General features: G+C 58.9%; 2 protein-coding genes across 2 annotated transcripts; both read left to right on the forward strand.

Annotated features, from left to right (window-relative positions):
• Positions 1-6,438: 6,438 nt before the first annotated feature.
• Positions 6,439-7,740, forward strand: LSCM1_00458 (uncharacterized protein; the record flags this gene model as incomplete). The annotated part of the gene is made up of 1 exon (XM_067318109.1): positions 6,439-7,740. The coding sequence occupies one exon, from the start codon at positions 6,439-6,441 to the stop codon at positions 7,738-7,740; it is 1,302 nt and encodes a 433-aa protein (XP_067174214.1).
• A 1,452-nt stretch (positions 7,741-9,192) lies between these two features.
• On the forward strand, positions 9,193-14,223 carry LSCM1_00459 (uncharacterized protein; the record flags this gene model as incomplete). Its single annotated transcript, XM_067318110.1, has 1 exon — positions 9,193-14,223. The coding sequence occupies one exon, from the start codon at positions 9,193-9,195 to the stop codon at positions 14,221-14,223; it is 5,031 nt and encodes a 1,676-aa protein (XP_067174215.1).
• Between the last annotated feature and the right edge of the window lie 822 nt (positions 14,224-15,045).

Consider the following 15,045-nt stretch of genomic DNA (forward strand, 5'->3'; position numbering starts at 1 on the left):
TTTCTGCCTCGACACTCCTCTCGTGTGCGTGTGTGTACTTCGGTGTGCATCTCAGCTTCTAGGGTTGCCGAGGAGACTGCGTATGTATCCCTCTCGCCGCCAACTTTACTCGGCCTTCACATACTGAGAAAGAAAAAGAAAAGCAGCGAACACGACTTTACCGCCCACGAGAAGCTATAGTGGTGTTGGTGGTGGGTGAGGGAGGGGACATAAACTCAATGGTAGCATGTTTCTTTTTCTAAAATCTTTTTCCTGACTTCCTTCGCGATTCGCTTTCTCTCGCTCGCTCTTTTGCTTTCTGTCGTTGACTGAGCAACCCATGCAGTGTTTCTTTAGCACTTTTTTCCCCACCTTTTCGTCGGTGCCATTTTCTCCTCTTCGTGTGTTCGCCTTTCATTTTTTTTCACCTTCCAGTGTGCCGCCGTCCTTTTTTTTTCCGTGTCTCCTCTCCCTCTCTCCTTTCTGTTCTGTAAGTGTATGCTTGGCCTCCTTTGTCTCCTTTTTTTTTGATGGACTGGAACCGGTGAGGGGCCTTCACACGTCTGGCAGCCGCGGCTCCAACCTTATAGTATCTGAGGAAGGGGCAGGATTCCAGGGAAGTCGTGCCGCCGCGATCATCCTTGCTTCGCGGGCAGGGGACTTGGCTCCCTGTTGCCATCATCATCATTCGTAGATGACATGATCGCGCTCGATCTACGTTTCCATTTTTTTTTTCACTTCTTTCACCAAAGACAAGGGGCAACCGACACAAAGGCGGCTAACTGGCTTGGAAGAAAGGAGGTGGCGGGAGCAAGAAGGGCACACGGTCGCACCTGTACTCGGGTCAAGCCCCGAGAGGCAAGGCGCCTCTGCTCCCTCTCTCTTTCCTTTGCTTCCCGCCAACTGCTTTGCGTGGTACAAAGAGACTGAAAACTCTGCTGTGTCGACGGTACTGGTGGGCTCGGGTGGCGGGCGCCGTACGCGTCTCTCCATCTCTCCCTCATACTACACGGCTCCTCTGCCCCCGCCTTCTCTCATTTTCTCTGCCCTCGTTCTGCAACGCTGAGCTCGACCGGAGCACCTTTTCATCGTATATTTCTCGTTCCTTTCAGCTGTCCCGCCGACACTCTCGCGTTCGTCATGTGGTCGCTGTCTCCTTCCACCACCCTTTTATTTTTCATCTGCTCTGGTTCGAGGCGTCTCTCTGTGCTACCGTGGCCAAATGCATTTCTTCTCTCTGCTCGTGCCTGTGCGGTGCCTCGCTTGTGCTGCGAGCGGCAGAGGTTCAGTGGGTCCAAGGTGTTGACACTTGCAAGACTCACCTGTTTCTCCCCCTCCCTCCCCCCAAACGTAACCTCTCCGTCTGCGATGAAAGCAGTGGGCCACGAGGGCAAATAGGCAGAGCTGCACACACGAATCCCCTCACCCTTTCCTCGGCGTTGGCGGAGCATTCATCATACAAAGCGGCACAGAAAAGGACAGCAGTGCCGGCCGCTCCGACGGGGTCCCTGATTCGTTTCCCCTCTTGCCGTTCGTGTGTTTATTCGAAACAAAAACATTTCAGCGGCGTCTTTTTTCTTTGCGTCATTTGAATGCGCTGCTGCTGCTTCTCCGTATTGTTATGCGCGCATGTCTCGTGCAAGCCTTTGCCGGTCTTTGGTCGATCCCTTTTTTCAGTTTTTTGCAGACTTCGCCTTCACGGCAGAGGATATGCGATGGGCTCTCTGGGCTCAGGGGCGCTTCTCTTTGCACGGGCGCCTTCCGCTTGGCCGGCCCACTCTTGTCAGAGGCGTGCGAGTACAGGGAGAGAGCGGGGCGCCTCTTGCTGCCGCAGGTGCATAGAAGCGTCCCGCCCACCGCGGCGCATGCTGTGCAGGCCATCCGTGCGCGCTGCTGGTGGTGTCAGCAAGGGTTAGCAACGGCGCAGGCAGCGGGTCCCCCACCCGGAGAGCTGCGTTGCCGTTAGGCGTGTGCCTGCATTTGAAAGTGCGCGCACACGCTGTCGAGCCCATACGGCGTGGTGTCTCATCGGAGCTGAGCACCCTGGGGTGGCTAGGGGGAGGGCGAGAGCGAGGGACGAGAGTGGCGGGCGGCGATGCACTCCCGTCGCCTTCAAAGTGCGTGTGCGCGACACGCGCGGCATCTCCTACATGTGACCGGGCGGACGGGTGAGGCTCCGATGCCGGAAGCATAGCGAGAGCGCCGCCAAGCCCTTCAGGCCCTGCGGTGAGGAGTGGGCGCCTCTTCGTATGGAGTGCAGCGGGGTGAGATGACGGAGAGGGGACGCATGGCATAGATGCTGGGCGCGGCGAGTGGTCTCCGAGGGGCTCTGACCTGAAGGTGGCCCGCCTCCGGCCGCGGCTCATCAGGCGAGCGCCCGGGTGCCCCTGCCCCCTGCTGACCGAGCGATAGACACCCTCGCCTGGACCCCTGGAGCGGTAAGGTGGACGCGGCCTGGCTGAATGAAGGCGTACTGTCGGCCCGAGCCCGCGTGGCGCTGAGTGCGTGGCACGTAATGCGAAGGAGGGGAGGCGGGGGAGCTCTCGAGGCGCATGGGCCGCCTCGACGACGGACAGCACATCCCAGTCGACGCCGATGCAGCTGTGGCGCGACAGGGGGTTGTGGGTGAGCTGCTGCTCTGTGTGTGTGCATGTGCTCGGTGACTCGATCGTGGTAAGGCAGCACGTCGACGCCGACGAAAAAAAGAGAAGAAAAGAGGGCCTTTTGTGCTGTTTGTGATTTTTTTCATTAGTGATGCAGTGCGCTTGATGTTCTTTGATGTTCTTTTTTAGCGTGACTCGGAGGATCTTTTTCTTTGCTGTCGGCGGACAGGCCGGTCGTCTGCTTGGAGGGAGCGCTCGGTGGTTTCTGTACGCGGCTCCGTCTCTCGCGATATTCTCTTCCTTGTGCTGTTGAAGATTTGCTCTCTCGCTCGCTCGCTCTCTGTTTTGACGCTTATCTCGATGACATGCGCTCCACAGACGCACAACTCAGTTTTTCGTGGGTGTCTGACCTTTTGCAGAGAGGTGCATTCGCCGAACAAAGAAACAGCGAAACCAAAAGCGGCAGGGGGTCAGTCGCTGGTGCAGTGTGAAAAAGGTGTAGAGAAGGCGAACGCCGTATGGGAGGAAGCGGGGGAGGGTGCAGGGAGAGAAGGGGCAGGTGAGCGGGCATGGGGCCCAGTGCGGTAGATTCTGGGCGGCAGAAGGTGAAGCCATGCGAGCAAAAAGGGAAGACTATCTGCGCACCAACAGAGAGAAGGCATCTCGTCGGTCTCCAACCCCCCCCATTTTTCCTTTTCGTGTGGCGGACCTCTCCCCCTCCCCCACTTCCCTTTCTTCCCTCAGTCTGCTTCTTCCTCTTCCTTCTGTGTGCCACGTGCGAACATGCATGCGTTTTGGCCCCGTGCACAGCGCGCGTGCGCTTGAGTGCGCGTGCTTGTCTCGCTATCGGTGCTGAGGGGGGAGGACAAGGAGAGGTATACGAATGGAGGGCCGTGGGAAGTAAATGGCGATGAAGGAGGCGAAACGGAAGAGGGAATATGCAGAAAAGCTGGACTGAAAGGAAGGGGAGCATATACCCTTCCTCCCTCTCAGCCCGTTGCTCGATGGGGTGAAGACGGATGCTGTGCGTGGTTTTCTGGCGAGTAGATGAGTGTGAGAGAGAAGGAAAGAGAACGCGTGCAGCATGCCTTACACTTTTCGTGGTTGGCGAGGAGGAGCGTCCTCTTATGCAGCGGAAAGTGCCGTACTGGCGTTTTTTGAGGTGATGGGAAGTGACGATGCACACAGAAGAAGGGCGGCTGCTCTGCCAAACCGGAAAGTATTCGTCGTAAGGCACACGAGGGCGCCACGGACACAGGCCCGCGCACACACACACAAACACACAGGAGCTTAGAGAAAAGTATGGCGTGCGAATACGGGCACTTACACACACGTTGGACGTGTGTCTGTCCCTCTTTTTTTTTTTGCTGTCATCTGTGTTTGAGCTTCTCGAATCGGTGGTGCGTCGGTGGTAGGTGCGTTCTTCGTCCCTGTTTCTCTCTCTTGACGCGCACCATCTTTCATGTGCTTCGTATCCGCAACCTCGACGCAGGACGAGGAGGGCGGGACCATGACGCGTCGTTTCCTGTCGAGCCGAGTCCTCCACAGTTCTTCTGCATTCTTCTCTCTTCTCCTCCCTCACATTTTTTTTCATGGCCACTGGACTGTGAACAAAGAGATGGTGCACACGAGGTTGCCATGCCTTTCTTCACCCTCCATACTGCCTCCCTCCCGGTCACTCCTCTTCGTCCTACGTAGTTGGCGTTTACTGCAGACGCGTTTTCTTTTCCTTCTTTCTCCCCCCGCAGCTGCGCCTGTGTATGCTCTTCCGCTCTTCTCATCTTTTCATCCGCGGTGGTATGGGCGTGCGTTTGTGCGCCTTGGGCTGTGGCGGCACTCTTGATCGGCTCTCACGTCACTCGTGCCTTTTTCTTGCGACGCCTACCTTTTTACGTGCTCTCGTCGTGGTTGCTACGGAAAAAGGCCGACACAGCAGCCACTGTCCGCTCCCCTTCTTTTCTCACTTTCACGCACTCAAACACTTTGCGTGTGTTCCTGAATTTTATCGGACACGTCAGCGCGCCTCCTCTGTTTTAGTCGCCTGCGCGAGTGGAGTGCACTTCTGCACTTCACGACTGCGAACGCCCCTCTCATGTGCATCTACGCGCAAAGGACGGGAAGGGAGGAAACTGGACGGCACAGGAGTAGCTGGCGGCGAAACACGAGGGAGTCCCCAACCACTTCCCTCTCTTACTTGATGTGCTGTGCTTGTGGATGCCATATGCTTGTGCCCTTCGCTCACTCTCGCTGTACCGCCTTTCTGAATCGTATTCCTCTCTCAATGGCTATTTTCGATTCGATCTTGTACGCGGCGGCCTGAGGGAGTGTGAGACAGAAAAAAGAAGGGAAAGGGTTCCCTTTGGTGTGGGATGCGTGCGCGGTCGGAATGGGCTATGGGCATACGGTGCGTAATTTTGAGTGCTCGGAGGCTTCGATGGGAAGTGGTGCGTTTCCGTTGTGCAACGCTTCTCCCTCCCCTTTCTGGCAGACTTGCCTCATCGGGCTCATTTTCGTTGTACTCCCTCTCGCTCCGCTCTTGCCTATCAGCTACCTGCCTATTCCCGTCCCCTAACTCCACCTCTTCCCCTTCCCTTTCTGTTTTTTTTTCGGTGTGCGCCTGTGTACGTGCGTGCGTAACGTTGTCGCTGCCTTTCTGCATCTCTATGGTTTTGGGCTACTGTTGTGCCTGCGGCCGTCTTTGCCACGATGCTTTACACACGCACATCTCGCTCTCTATATATATATCGGTTGCTTGACTGCTTTAATGTTTTTTTTCTTTGCGCCTCTCCACTTGTAACGCTCTTCCCCCACCCTGTGCGACTTTTTCCCTTCGTGTGGATGCGTTTTTCTTCTTCGACGCTCCTCTTTTACCCTTCTCTTTGCTCTTCCCCCCTTTTTCAGTGCGCGTTCCATCTTATTCATCAGGTGCCCTTTTCTGCTCCCTCCCTCTCTCTCACTCCTTCGTTACATCGATACCGACACAGCGGCACGACGGTGGCGGCCTCTTTCCCTCTATCTCGCATCGCACGCGAGCGGAACCACGCCTCTCGTCTCGCCGTCTCTCTTTCACGTTCGACTCTCCCGCTCCATCTCCCTGCCCGTTTTCGAACGAACGGTGCCACTATGCATTCCAGCGCGGCTGTCCCCAGACCACCCGCCGGCCCCATTCGCATTTCCATCCCCCTCACCTCCCCATCGCCCTATCCCGACCGTCTCGGCTGCCGTCGAGGGCATCTGGACGAAGAAAAGGGAAGGGAGAAGGGGTAGAGCAATGACAGAAACGCAGAGGAGAGAGGAGAAGCGGTTGAAAAAAAATAAATAAGCGTCACTGTCGCAACCATGTTCACTGTCGAGCCGAACGCCGCATGGCGGAGGACAAAGGCAAGACGAAAAGAATCACCTCGCTGCCCTCACAGTTGGTGAGTGAGAGAGCGAGAACATGAGCGAGGCTCTGACTGGTTGCTGCCGATCATGCAGCTCGTCTGCTTCGACGCATAACAGAAGCGAAAAAAAAGGCTACATGCGCAGTGTACCCACACTATCTGCCCCCTCGGATGGCGCGCTTTATTTGGGGTGCGCATTTCTTTTTCTTCGACCTTCGCCTTCATCATCTGCCCCCTTCGCTCTTTTATTTTTCCCCTCCCCTCGACTGTCTTCTGTCTCTGTTTGCCGAGCCACCTGGCGCGGCGCCAGCGGACGTACAGCCTATGCTTCTCACAATATACACTCCCCCCACTCCTCTCCGCCCACAGAAGTACAAACTTACACGTATGTGAAGAAAAGGGGACGACAGAAAAGCGGTTGATTTCCTGAGAAGAGCCAACATTTGTGCGTCTTCACGGAGGTCTCTAACGCAATGAACTCCATATCGACGACATCCACAGAGGCGAACATGCTGTTGCCTGTCGCTACAGCTAGCGCCTCCACATCTGGCTCCATGGATGTACCGGAGCCGCACACGAGCTCCGCAAAGAGGCATCCAATGGGAAGCGGCAGTGCTTTTCAGAATCCGCGACCCCAAGGGTCGGCATGTGTGAGCGAAAGTATCGACCGGACATCTGCATCGGGCATGATTAGCTCTGAGTCGCCCCATGGTGTTGTAGCTGTCTCTCACAATGGCCAGAGCCGGCCAGCGGACAGCGCATTCGATGATGCGCTAAACTTGGACGTCTCGAGTCCGCTAGCCCCGCTCGATCGTCCGTGTGACGAGGAGTTCGACGCTGTGGAGCGACGGGCTCGCATAGCGTTAGAGAGCATCGCAACGCGGGCGGAAGAGGCGGAGCCCAATATGGGTGAGCATATTGAGGTTCTACAGTCATACCGGACGGCGTGCCAGGCGCGCGCGATGTATCGCGAGGCATACCTCGTGCAGCAGGTGCTGCGGAACCTGCGGCTTGAGGAGGAGAGCCGGCACGTTCGCGGCATCACGGAGCAGCAGATGGAGGAGCGTCGAATGCTCGAGGAGGCGCACCGGCAAGAGTTCCGCGAGTTTCACCACTCCTGGAACGCCCGCATCGACGCCTTCGAAGAGGAGCAGCTGGAGGCGGAGCTGGCGCTGCTGGAGCGGCAAAATGAGGAGTTTCTTAGATTTCAGAAGGAGATGCGCGACTTCCAGCCGCGTCTCATCAAGTACAGCCGCTCGCTGCTCGAGTCGCGCCTGAAGCAGCAGACACTGGCCAAGCAGCGGGACTACGTGGGTGCTCAGGCGCAGAAGGTGCATGCCGAAGCGATTGAGTTGGCCGACATTGAGCGGTTCGAGGCAGCACGCACGACGCTGTTCGAGCGCCGCGAGTACGCCATGCGCCATCGCCACCAGCAAGAGCTGTACGCACTTCGCATGAGGGTGGAGAGTCGCCGGCTGTATCTCGAGCGGTACCGCAAGCAGGAGCTCGATGTACTTCTACAGCGCTACATCAACATCCGCCGCTCCATGGAGTCACAGCAAAACATTGTGCGCAACAAGACTGGCACGCTGCTACTGAAGCACGCATGCAATATGAAAACGGATAATAGCGGGACGGCGGCTCTGGTCGAAAGCGCCGGCTCCGGGGCCTTTGGCACGGTGGTGCAGCGGCGCCAGGCCCACGAGCTCCACTCATCGCAGCGTCAGCCAGAGAGAGCGTCTGCGCCACTCCACGGCGGAGGCAAGATGCTGTGACGACGTGGGCGCGTCCCGGTGTGTGGCGCCCAGAAGCGTCGACGCTTCCCTATGAAGTGGAGATGGATTTCTGCAAACCTTTTTCTCTTCTCGCTGTCGTGCTCTTGCTGTTATGCTGCTGTTGTTCCATGCGCTATTCCTCATCCCGTCGATTTCGCTATGGCGCGTGTCCTCTAGCTCTTCCTCGACTTCCTTGAATGCTCGCTATACCCTCCCTTTTTTGTGCCTGTTGCCTTTTCGCCTGCCATGAGGACTCGAGGTGGACATCGCACATCGGTGCGGATGCGAGTGCATTCATTTTTAGCCGCCCATTTTTCTGAAGAGAGAGAGGCAGGGAAAGATGCCATAGCTGCAGACACAGGACGCACGTCGGTACAGCAGCGCCTTTTTTTTCCCGTTCTCATATATTCCTCTTCCCTTTGCTTGTCTTTGATTAGCGTCTGCTGGCCCCCGCCGGCGAGTGCGGGGAAATGCGTGATCTGTCGATGTATACTCATCTTCGTATTGATTAAGGTCTCACTTCCTTTCGGCTGATTTTTTGTTTTTTTTGGTTGCTCCGCTTGAGGAGGTTCGTCCTTGCTGTCTCATGTATTCGGTCATGCAGAGAGACGACAGGAGGGCAGATGCACCGCCCCTTCTCCCCAGCACACACATATACACGGACATTCATGAGACGCCCAGGCCGGCGCTATGCCGCAAAAAAAAAGCTCTGTGCAGTCGATCGCGTTGTTTCTGCGCTCTCGCCTCTTCGAGGTTTGTCTTTCTCGTTGTCTACCCATGCTGGCGCTTTGGATCGCAGCTTTGCTCTTGAGCTGCGATAGAGAGGTGTGTAGGTGAGAGTCCTTAGGTCTGCACGCGCACGCATGGGGAGGCGCGGAATGCAGAGCGCGTCGATTCCTGGTGAGCGCCTCATTTTCTTTTGCCGAATCGTGCAAACCCCTGGGCGTTTCCGCGCGCAGTCGCGCTCGCGTCATGATCTGGCGCCGATGGATTTCATGCGGGCGTCAACTGTCTGCTCTCTCTCTCTCTCTATCCCTCTCTCTCCCTCTCTTTCTCATGCTGGTGAGCGGCGGCGATTGTGCTGAGCACCCCTGTCGTTCCGCGTCTCTGCTTCCTCTTTGTATGCTGCATCGTGACTTCCTCTTTTCTTTGTGGGTCATTAGCTCGCATCTCACCCTCCATGCGTGTGCGACGCCCTTCACACACACGACCATCCGAGCATACCCCTGAGAGACGAAGGAAGGAGAAAGGACCTAAAAAAAGGAAGCATCCTAAGGGAGTACGCCGAGCATCACTGGAGTCGCCGCGCTGTGCTGAGGACGCTTCCTCTGCACATGACAGGCGTGTACACACCTCTCACTACCCCTGTTGAAGCTTCCGCTAGTTCTTTTTCTCTTTTTCTCTCTTCACCTCTCGCATAGCGACTAAGACTGTGGCGCATAAATATACGCCATGCTCGCGACGCTGTTTTTTGACGAGTCGCGCGTCAGTACGGCATTCCGGGCACGCGCGTGTCAGCAGGCGGTAGCCCCCCATGAGTCGAGTGCGACCAGGCACGCTCTGTCAAACGCTAGCACGACCATTTGGGGGCCAAATGACGGTGTCGCACGCCTGCATGATGGAGGAGGACTCGTGCCGGCCCACGGCTGCGCGTTTAGCTGCCGCGGTGAGGTGGCTCTGTCGTCTATTCAAGCCACACTGCTCTGGTGGCTAGACGCCGACGCAAGCGTGGTACGGCTGCTCGTCGTGAACGATACGCAAAGCAGCAAAGCCGCTCGCAGTTGCCAGTCGCGCCTCTTGACCGTCGAGCTGCCAGTCGTCGCTCCAAGCGACCTCGTGACATGCGGCGTGACTCAGAGTTATATGGGCGATAATGTGGTGGCAGTTGTTTGGGTTCAGCGTGGCGCTTCCGGGAAGGCGGAGGAGGGAGTGCTGCGCCCTGGGTTTGCGCGCGTGACAGTGCAGCGCGAGGTCGACAACACCGGCCACAGCAATCTCCTGCTCTTCCCTGATGAACAGGCCGTTCAATGCGCACCGCTGTCCAGCGTCCCAAGTTCCTTCTTCCAGGGTACCTTGGCCGGAAGCAGCAGTGCTGCCTGCGTGGTTGCGGCGCTCCCCGACGAGGCAACCCACCGCACCATCTCGATTGTTGTGCTCACCGATGGCTTACGTGTGTGGCGTGCCGAGCTGTTCGCGGACGGAACGAGTGCCGTTAGTGGCTTTCGAGACGAGTACCGGCGCAACCTTCTCCGTTCCTTCTGTCAAGGCAACGACGAAGTGCGGCTGCTCGAAACTCGCAGCGCTGTCGCCGACTTGCAGCATTTGGCAAGCGCGGCGGCGCCGCACTCGTCGTCTTTTTCTAATGGTAGCGCGGAGGAGGCGAGCACGTCACCTCGCGGCTCTACCTGGCTTCGCCGACTTCTGGGTGCGGCTGGTCGCGTGGGGGCCAGCGCTACCGATGGCAGCGACGGCGCCACAGCTGCGGTGCCGGACTTGGCATTGCCAACTGCCATCAGGAGGCGTCTTTACGTTGCTGTCACGGCCGTCCGGCACAGTCCGTTTGTACTGCTGACCCGATGGAATGGCCAGATGGAGGTGTATGACACAGCAAACGGCAGCCTGAAGTTGAGCCGGGCGTATCCGATCGGGATTCTGCCACAGGCAATGCTCCGTCCTGTCGATGGCGGCCCGCTAGGCTGGGGGGAGAAAAAGGCGGAAGGAAAAAGTCCGCTGTGCGCCCTACCGCCGGGGCTTCTCGTGCAGTGGGCTACACAGAGCCCAACAACACGGCTGCTGCACGTTGTGTCGTGCTGCGGCGGCGCCGAAGGGCGCGCGTGCTTCTGGAGCTCGCTGACGCCCTTGGCGCCGGAGTCTTCGAGGATCATCGGGCTTGATCAGGTGAGCGAGGCCGGCGAGGTTCTGTCTCAGCACTGCACGCTGAGTGTCGCACCGCCTACGCAATCCAGCGTTCCACTTGCGTGCGCAGTGACGGCAGATGGGCGCAGAATGATTCTTGTGAGCGATGTCGGCACGGAGGAGGATAGCCATTTACTGTGCACCCGCTCTCTTGCCGCACTGACGCTGCGTGGAGAGCAGGCCTTTGAGGACGGAGTGGCCACGGTAGTGCAGGTGATGGAGGCGGGCGATGGCGGCGGCCTGGGCCACCTGCGTGTGGGTCACGCCCACGGATACCTGTGCCAGGGTGCCCGCATGCAGAGCGTCGCAGCGCAGGAGAATGCCGTGCTAATGGTGGAGCGCGGTCCGCAGGTGTGTCGTCTGTACACGCTGGAGGAGGCCACCTCAGATGCGATGCGGCTGGCTAACGAAGGAGTGGTGGTTGGCGTGGACGAAGACGATTTTTACGCCACAGCACACCGCGTGGACGGCGATGGTATCGTCGCCGCATGCGCTGGCGGTGCTCTGCTGCCGTTGCATCGCGCTCACTTCGTTCCGCTCTCGGAGGTCTCGCTTCTGCTGCCGGGCACTGCTGTAGGGCCGGCTGGACACGGTGCCAACGTGTTTGCGCTTTACTGGGAAGGCGTCAGTGTCGTGCAAGCGTGCCCTCATGGGCCGCGGTTCATGTCAGATCTGCTGCAGGACGTCCTGCTCGCCACAGCCCCCGTCACACAGCTGGCTTCCCTACCACGATTTCTGAGCGAGGCGCACCTCAGTGGGCACATAGCTGCATTAGAGTGCAACGCGGCTGCAACGAAAGCTGCCGCGCTCGCAGCTATTCGTATGGCATTGGCACCGCCGCCGAGGGCCGCCGCTAACGGAACGCCGCACGTGCCTTACCACTTCAGTCGTCTCTACGCAACGCATGCCACCCTCAGTGATCTAGTGTCTCGCATTACTTTCCTTACCACAACGTATCTGGGCTGGCAGAGCACCCATTCTGCTGCGTGCACGCTCTCCTCCACCGGTGGGGACGATGCCACAAACTCCGCGGAGTGGGTGTCGCATCAGCTTATCATAGGCCTGGAGGTGCTGGTCGCGGCGTACCATGCTGTGCCCGCCGCCGGTGCCGACCTTGTTCAGCTAGCTGTTCTTGATGAAAGTGCTAGCCAGCCATCGTACAAAGCCATCGTCGCCGCAATGCTTCCATCCCAGACCGACGAGGCAGGCTGTGGCGATGACGACGCCGTTTCCAGTGGCGGGGAAATCAGCACGCTCTCTATGCTGAAGGTGGCGAACCGGCTGCTCCGCTGCGGTACTCCCTCTACAGCGCGGTCCTGCGCAGTCTGGGTGAGGCAGCTTGCGCGCCGCTTCCCTCTCCTACAGCACTACAAGCTGCTGTCGCTGCTAGAGACAGCCGCGGCGTCTACGCAATCGGAGCGTGCTCTGGCGCTTTGTGAACAGGTATGCCAAGCACTCGCTAGAGAGTCACCCGCCGACGTCGCGACGGCGCTTCTGATGGAGGGCTTGCTGCTCACGGACGCCTCCGCCCCCGGCTCTGCGTTTCTCCAGGTTCCTCTTGAGGAGGTGGCTGCGTTGCTTGCGGCTGACCCGACACTGGGGCCGCGTCTCTACGCCGTTGGCGTGCTGCGTCGCACCATCACGGTCGGCTCGCTGCGCGTGTCTATGAGCCATACTGTCGCTCACCGATACCTGTACACCACGCTCCTGACGTGCGTTGAGGCGGTGGAACGGGTGCAAAGGTGCGCTTCGGCCTCCACCTCCGCGCCGTCGCTGGCTCCCTTTTCGCAGCTGCGCCGCGCGCTGGAGGATCTCCAGGTGGATGCGCTGCTGGCGAGCGCTCTTGCGAGAGTTTCTGAGTGTGATATTGCCTGCTCCTTTCACCAAGTGCAGGCGGCGCTGGACCTCATGACACGCCACAAGTCTCTGCCGTCGTACGCCGAGCTGGTGCAGGTGATTCTTGGTCACATGGTCGAGGTGGCGTGCGCATCGCAGTCGAACATGAACGCACTGCTGCGCGCCACCACAATCGGTGCAGCGCAGCTTGAGGAGTCGTTGATTCTGCGGTGGTACAACTTCATTGCGCGCCTTCCGACCAAGAGCGCCACAGAAGCAACGGAGGCGCTGCGATACCGTGCCATCATGGGCTTGCACCGCTTTTTGATGAACCGCCACAACTACGCCCAGTGTGCACGACTGATGTCGAGCCTGGCTACGCTTATCCGCTGCTCCCCGTTGCGCCGCAGCACGTCGGCCGGCATCTCAGTCAGCGAGCTGGCCGGCCTTGCGCTCCATGCCGCGGAAATGATCGCACCCTCTGCGCCGATACCGGAGTCGGCGGATGGCGAGCACGATGGGATGAACCAAGGTACATCCCATGCGGCATCTCACAGCCCGGCTCTGATGGTGGGCTCGCCGCTGTCGCTGGGGTACTCATGGCAACCGTCAACCTCAGCGTCCCCGGCTCCTTTCGAGCTTAATGCGGTGACCTTCGGTGCGCCAGCGCGTTGCCCACGCTGGCTGACGCGCTCCGACATTCCCTGGCTGCGCCGCCGTCTTTACCAAGCGCACTGCGAGCGCCAGCTGTGGCGACGTCGCTGCACCCTCGATTGCACGGACCTCTGGGTCGAGGGTGCGCCGGTGGAGGCCTACCAAGCGGGCGTGGAGAAACTCGTAGTGGCGCTCATGCAGGCGCGCCTTTGGCCCCAGGCTTTTCGCTTTGCCTGCCTCTCAGCTGCGTACGACTCCTGTACCGTGCTGGTCGAGTGGGCGTTGGACCTGCTGCGCGCGCCGCGAGAGTACGGCGGCGAGGCAGCCGCCAAGGCTGATGCTGCGCCCGGTGACCTTGCAGCGGCGTGGGCGGAGCTCATCAGCTACTGCGGTGAGCTCTCCAACCTTGAGAATCAGTTTTACGCGTACGTGCGCACCGTCACCGCGGCGATGACCTGCGCCTATTCGCAAGTGCCGCCAGCGCTGCTTGCGGCCCACCGAGCGGCTGATCCCTACACGGCCATGACGACGCTGTTCCATGTCGCGCTTACCCTACGCAAGCAAGCGGAGGTGAAGCAGGGGCGCTGCGAGGAGGATGGCGACGACGAGCAGGATGTGGAGAAGTTGCCGCTGTCTTCATCCCATGGCGTTGCGGGAGCCGCGGTGGCCGACCGGGGCGTGTCTGCGCTGGAGGCTCTGCGGTGCAATGTGTGGCGTGCCTGGTGCGCGGCGGCTCGAATTGGCATTGACATGATCGCTGACCGTCAAGCGAGCTGGAAAGCTGCTCCTTGGTTCAAGTGCACTGCGGGTCGAATGGTCTCTGCCGGCGACGACCCGGCTGAGGAGGTGGCGGCGCAGACGCAGGCTGAGGCCATTGTGGCACGAACCATATCGTCCGCCTCGTCCGCCGCGCGCATGACGTTTGCGGCGTTTACGGCTGGCGCGCTTGATCCGATGGCGGTCTGCGCGCGCGAGCTGCTGAGGATACCAACCTATCGTGCAGCCCTTAGCCTGGTCGCGGAGGGTGAGGAGACGGTGCGTCAGTTTCAGGACCTGATGGAGCGGCCCTGCAGCTGACAGATGCCTTGATGGCTGCTGTGTGTGACGCGAAAGAGCGGATAATATCTGCAGAGGCCACCTGAGCACGGATGTGCGCCTCGAAGCAGTGGAAGAGGAGGGAAAGAGTGATCTCTGCTCTTCTACCGTCTGCGGGCGAGACGCTCTCAGACTTGTATTGGTGAATGGCGCGTGGTCTTAGTTCTTTGATCGGTTGACTATTATGCAGATGCGTGCCTTTGTTGTGTTGTGTGTGTTCGAAGGCGGTTCCAGGACTGAGCTCAGCGGCTTGACGAATGGGACGCCACATCTTTCCCCTCCAGAACCTTGAACTCTGCGCAGCTTGTTCGCTCACGCTGCCGTGAAGAGATGGATATACACACACATATATATCGTAATGTGCGTCGCTTGCCTGTTGCGTTCGTGAGTCACATAGAGTTTAACAGTGTGTGCGTGGCCGTGCACGGTTTTGACGGCGCGTGTGGTGACGTATGTGCGTGCTTAATGCGCAAATCGTTGGTGACTTCTTTTTTGATGTGTGTGTTTCCTTTATTACGTTTGCCCACGTTGACATCCGAATGGCGGCCAATTATCAATGGGACATAACGGCCCGCCCTGGCAGGAGTGTGTAAAAATATGCAGGTGAGCCTATTGTGCCACGCTTGACCATATTGTATACCATTGATGCTGTCACTAATGAGCAGACTCGCTCTGTCCTGCGACCGCTCTGGAGTGTTGGCGTACTTGACGAGAAGGCGCAGGGTCACCCCAGCCGGCGCAGGCTTCCGTGTGTCTCTCTCGAACCGCTCGGTTCCATACGACCACTTCGCGGGCGGATAGCGC

The sequence above is a fragment of the Leishmania martiniquensis genome, chromosome 36 (genome assembly GCF_017916325.1).
Source record: "Leishmania martiniquensis isolate LSCM1 chromosome 36, whole genome shotgun sequence".
NCBI lineage: Eukaryota > Euglenozoa > Kinetoplastea > Trypanosomatida > Trypanosomatidae > Leishmania > Leishmania martiniquensis.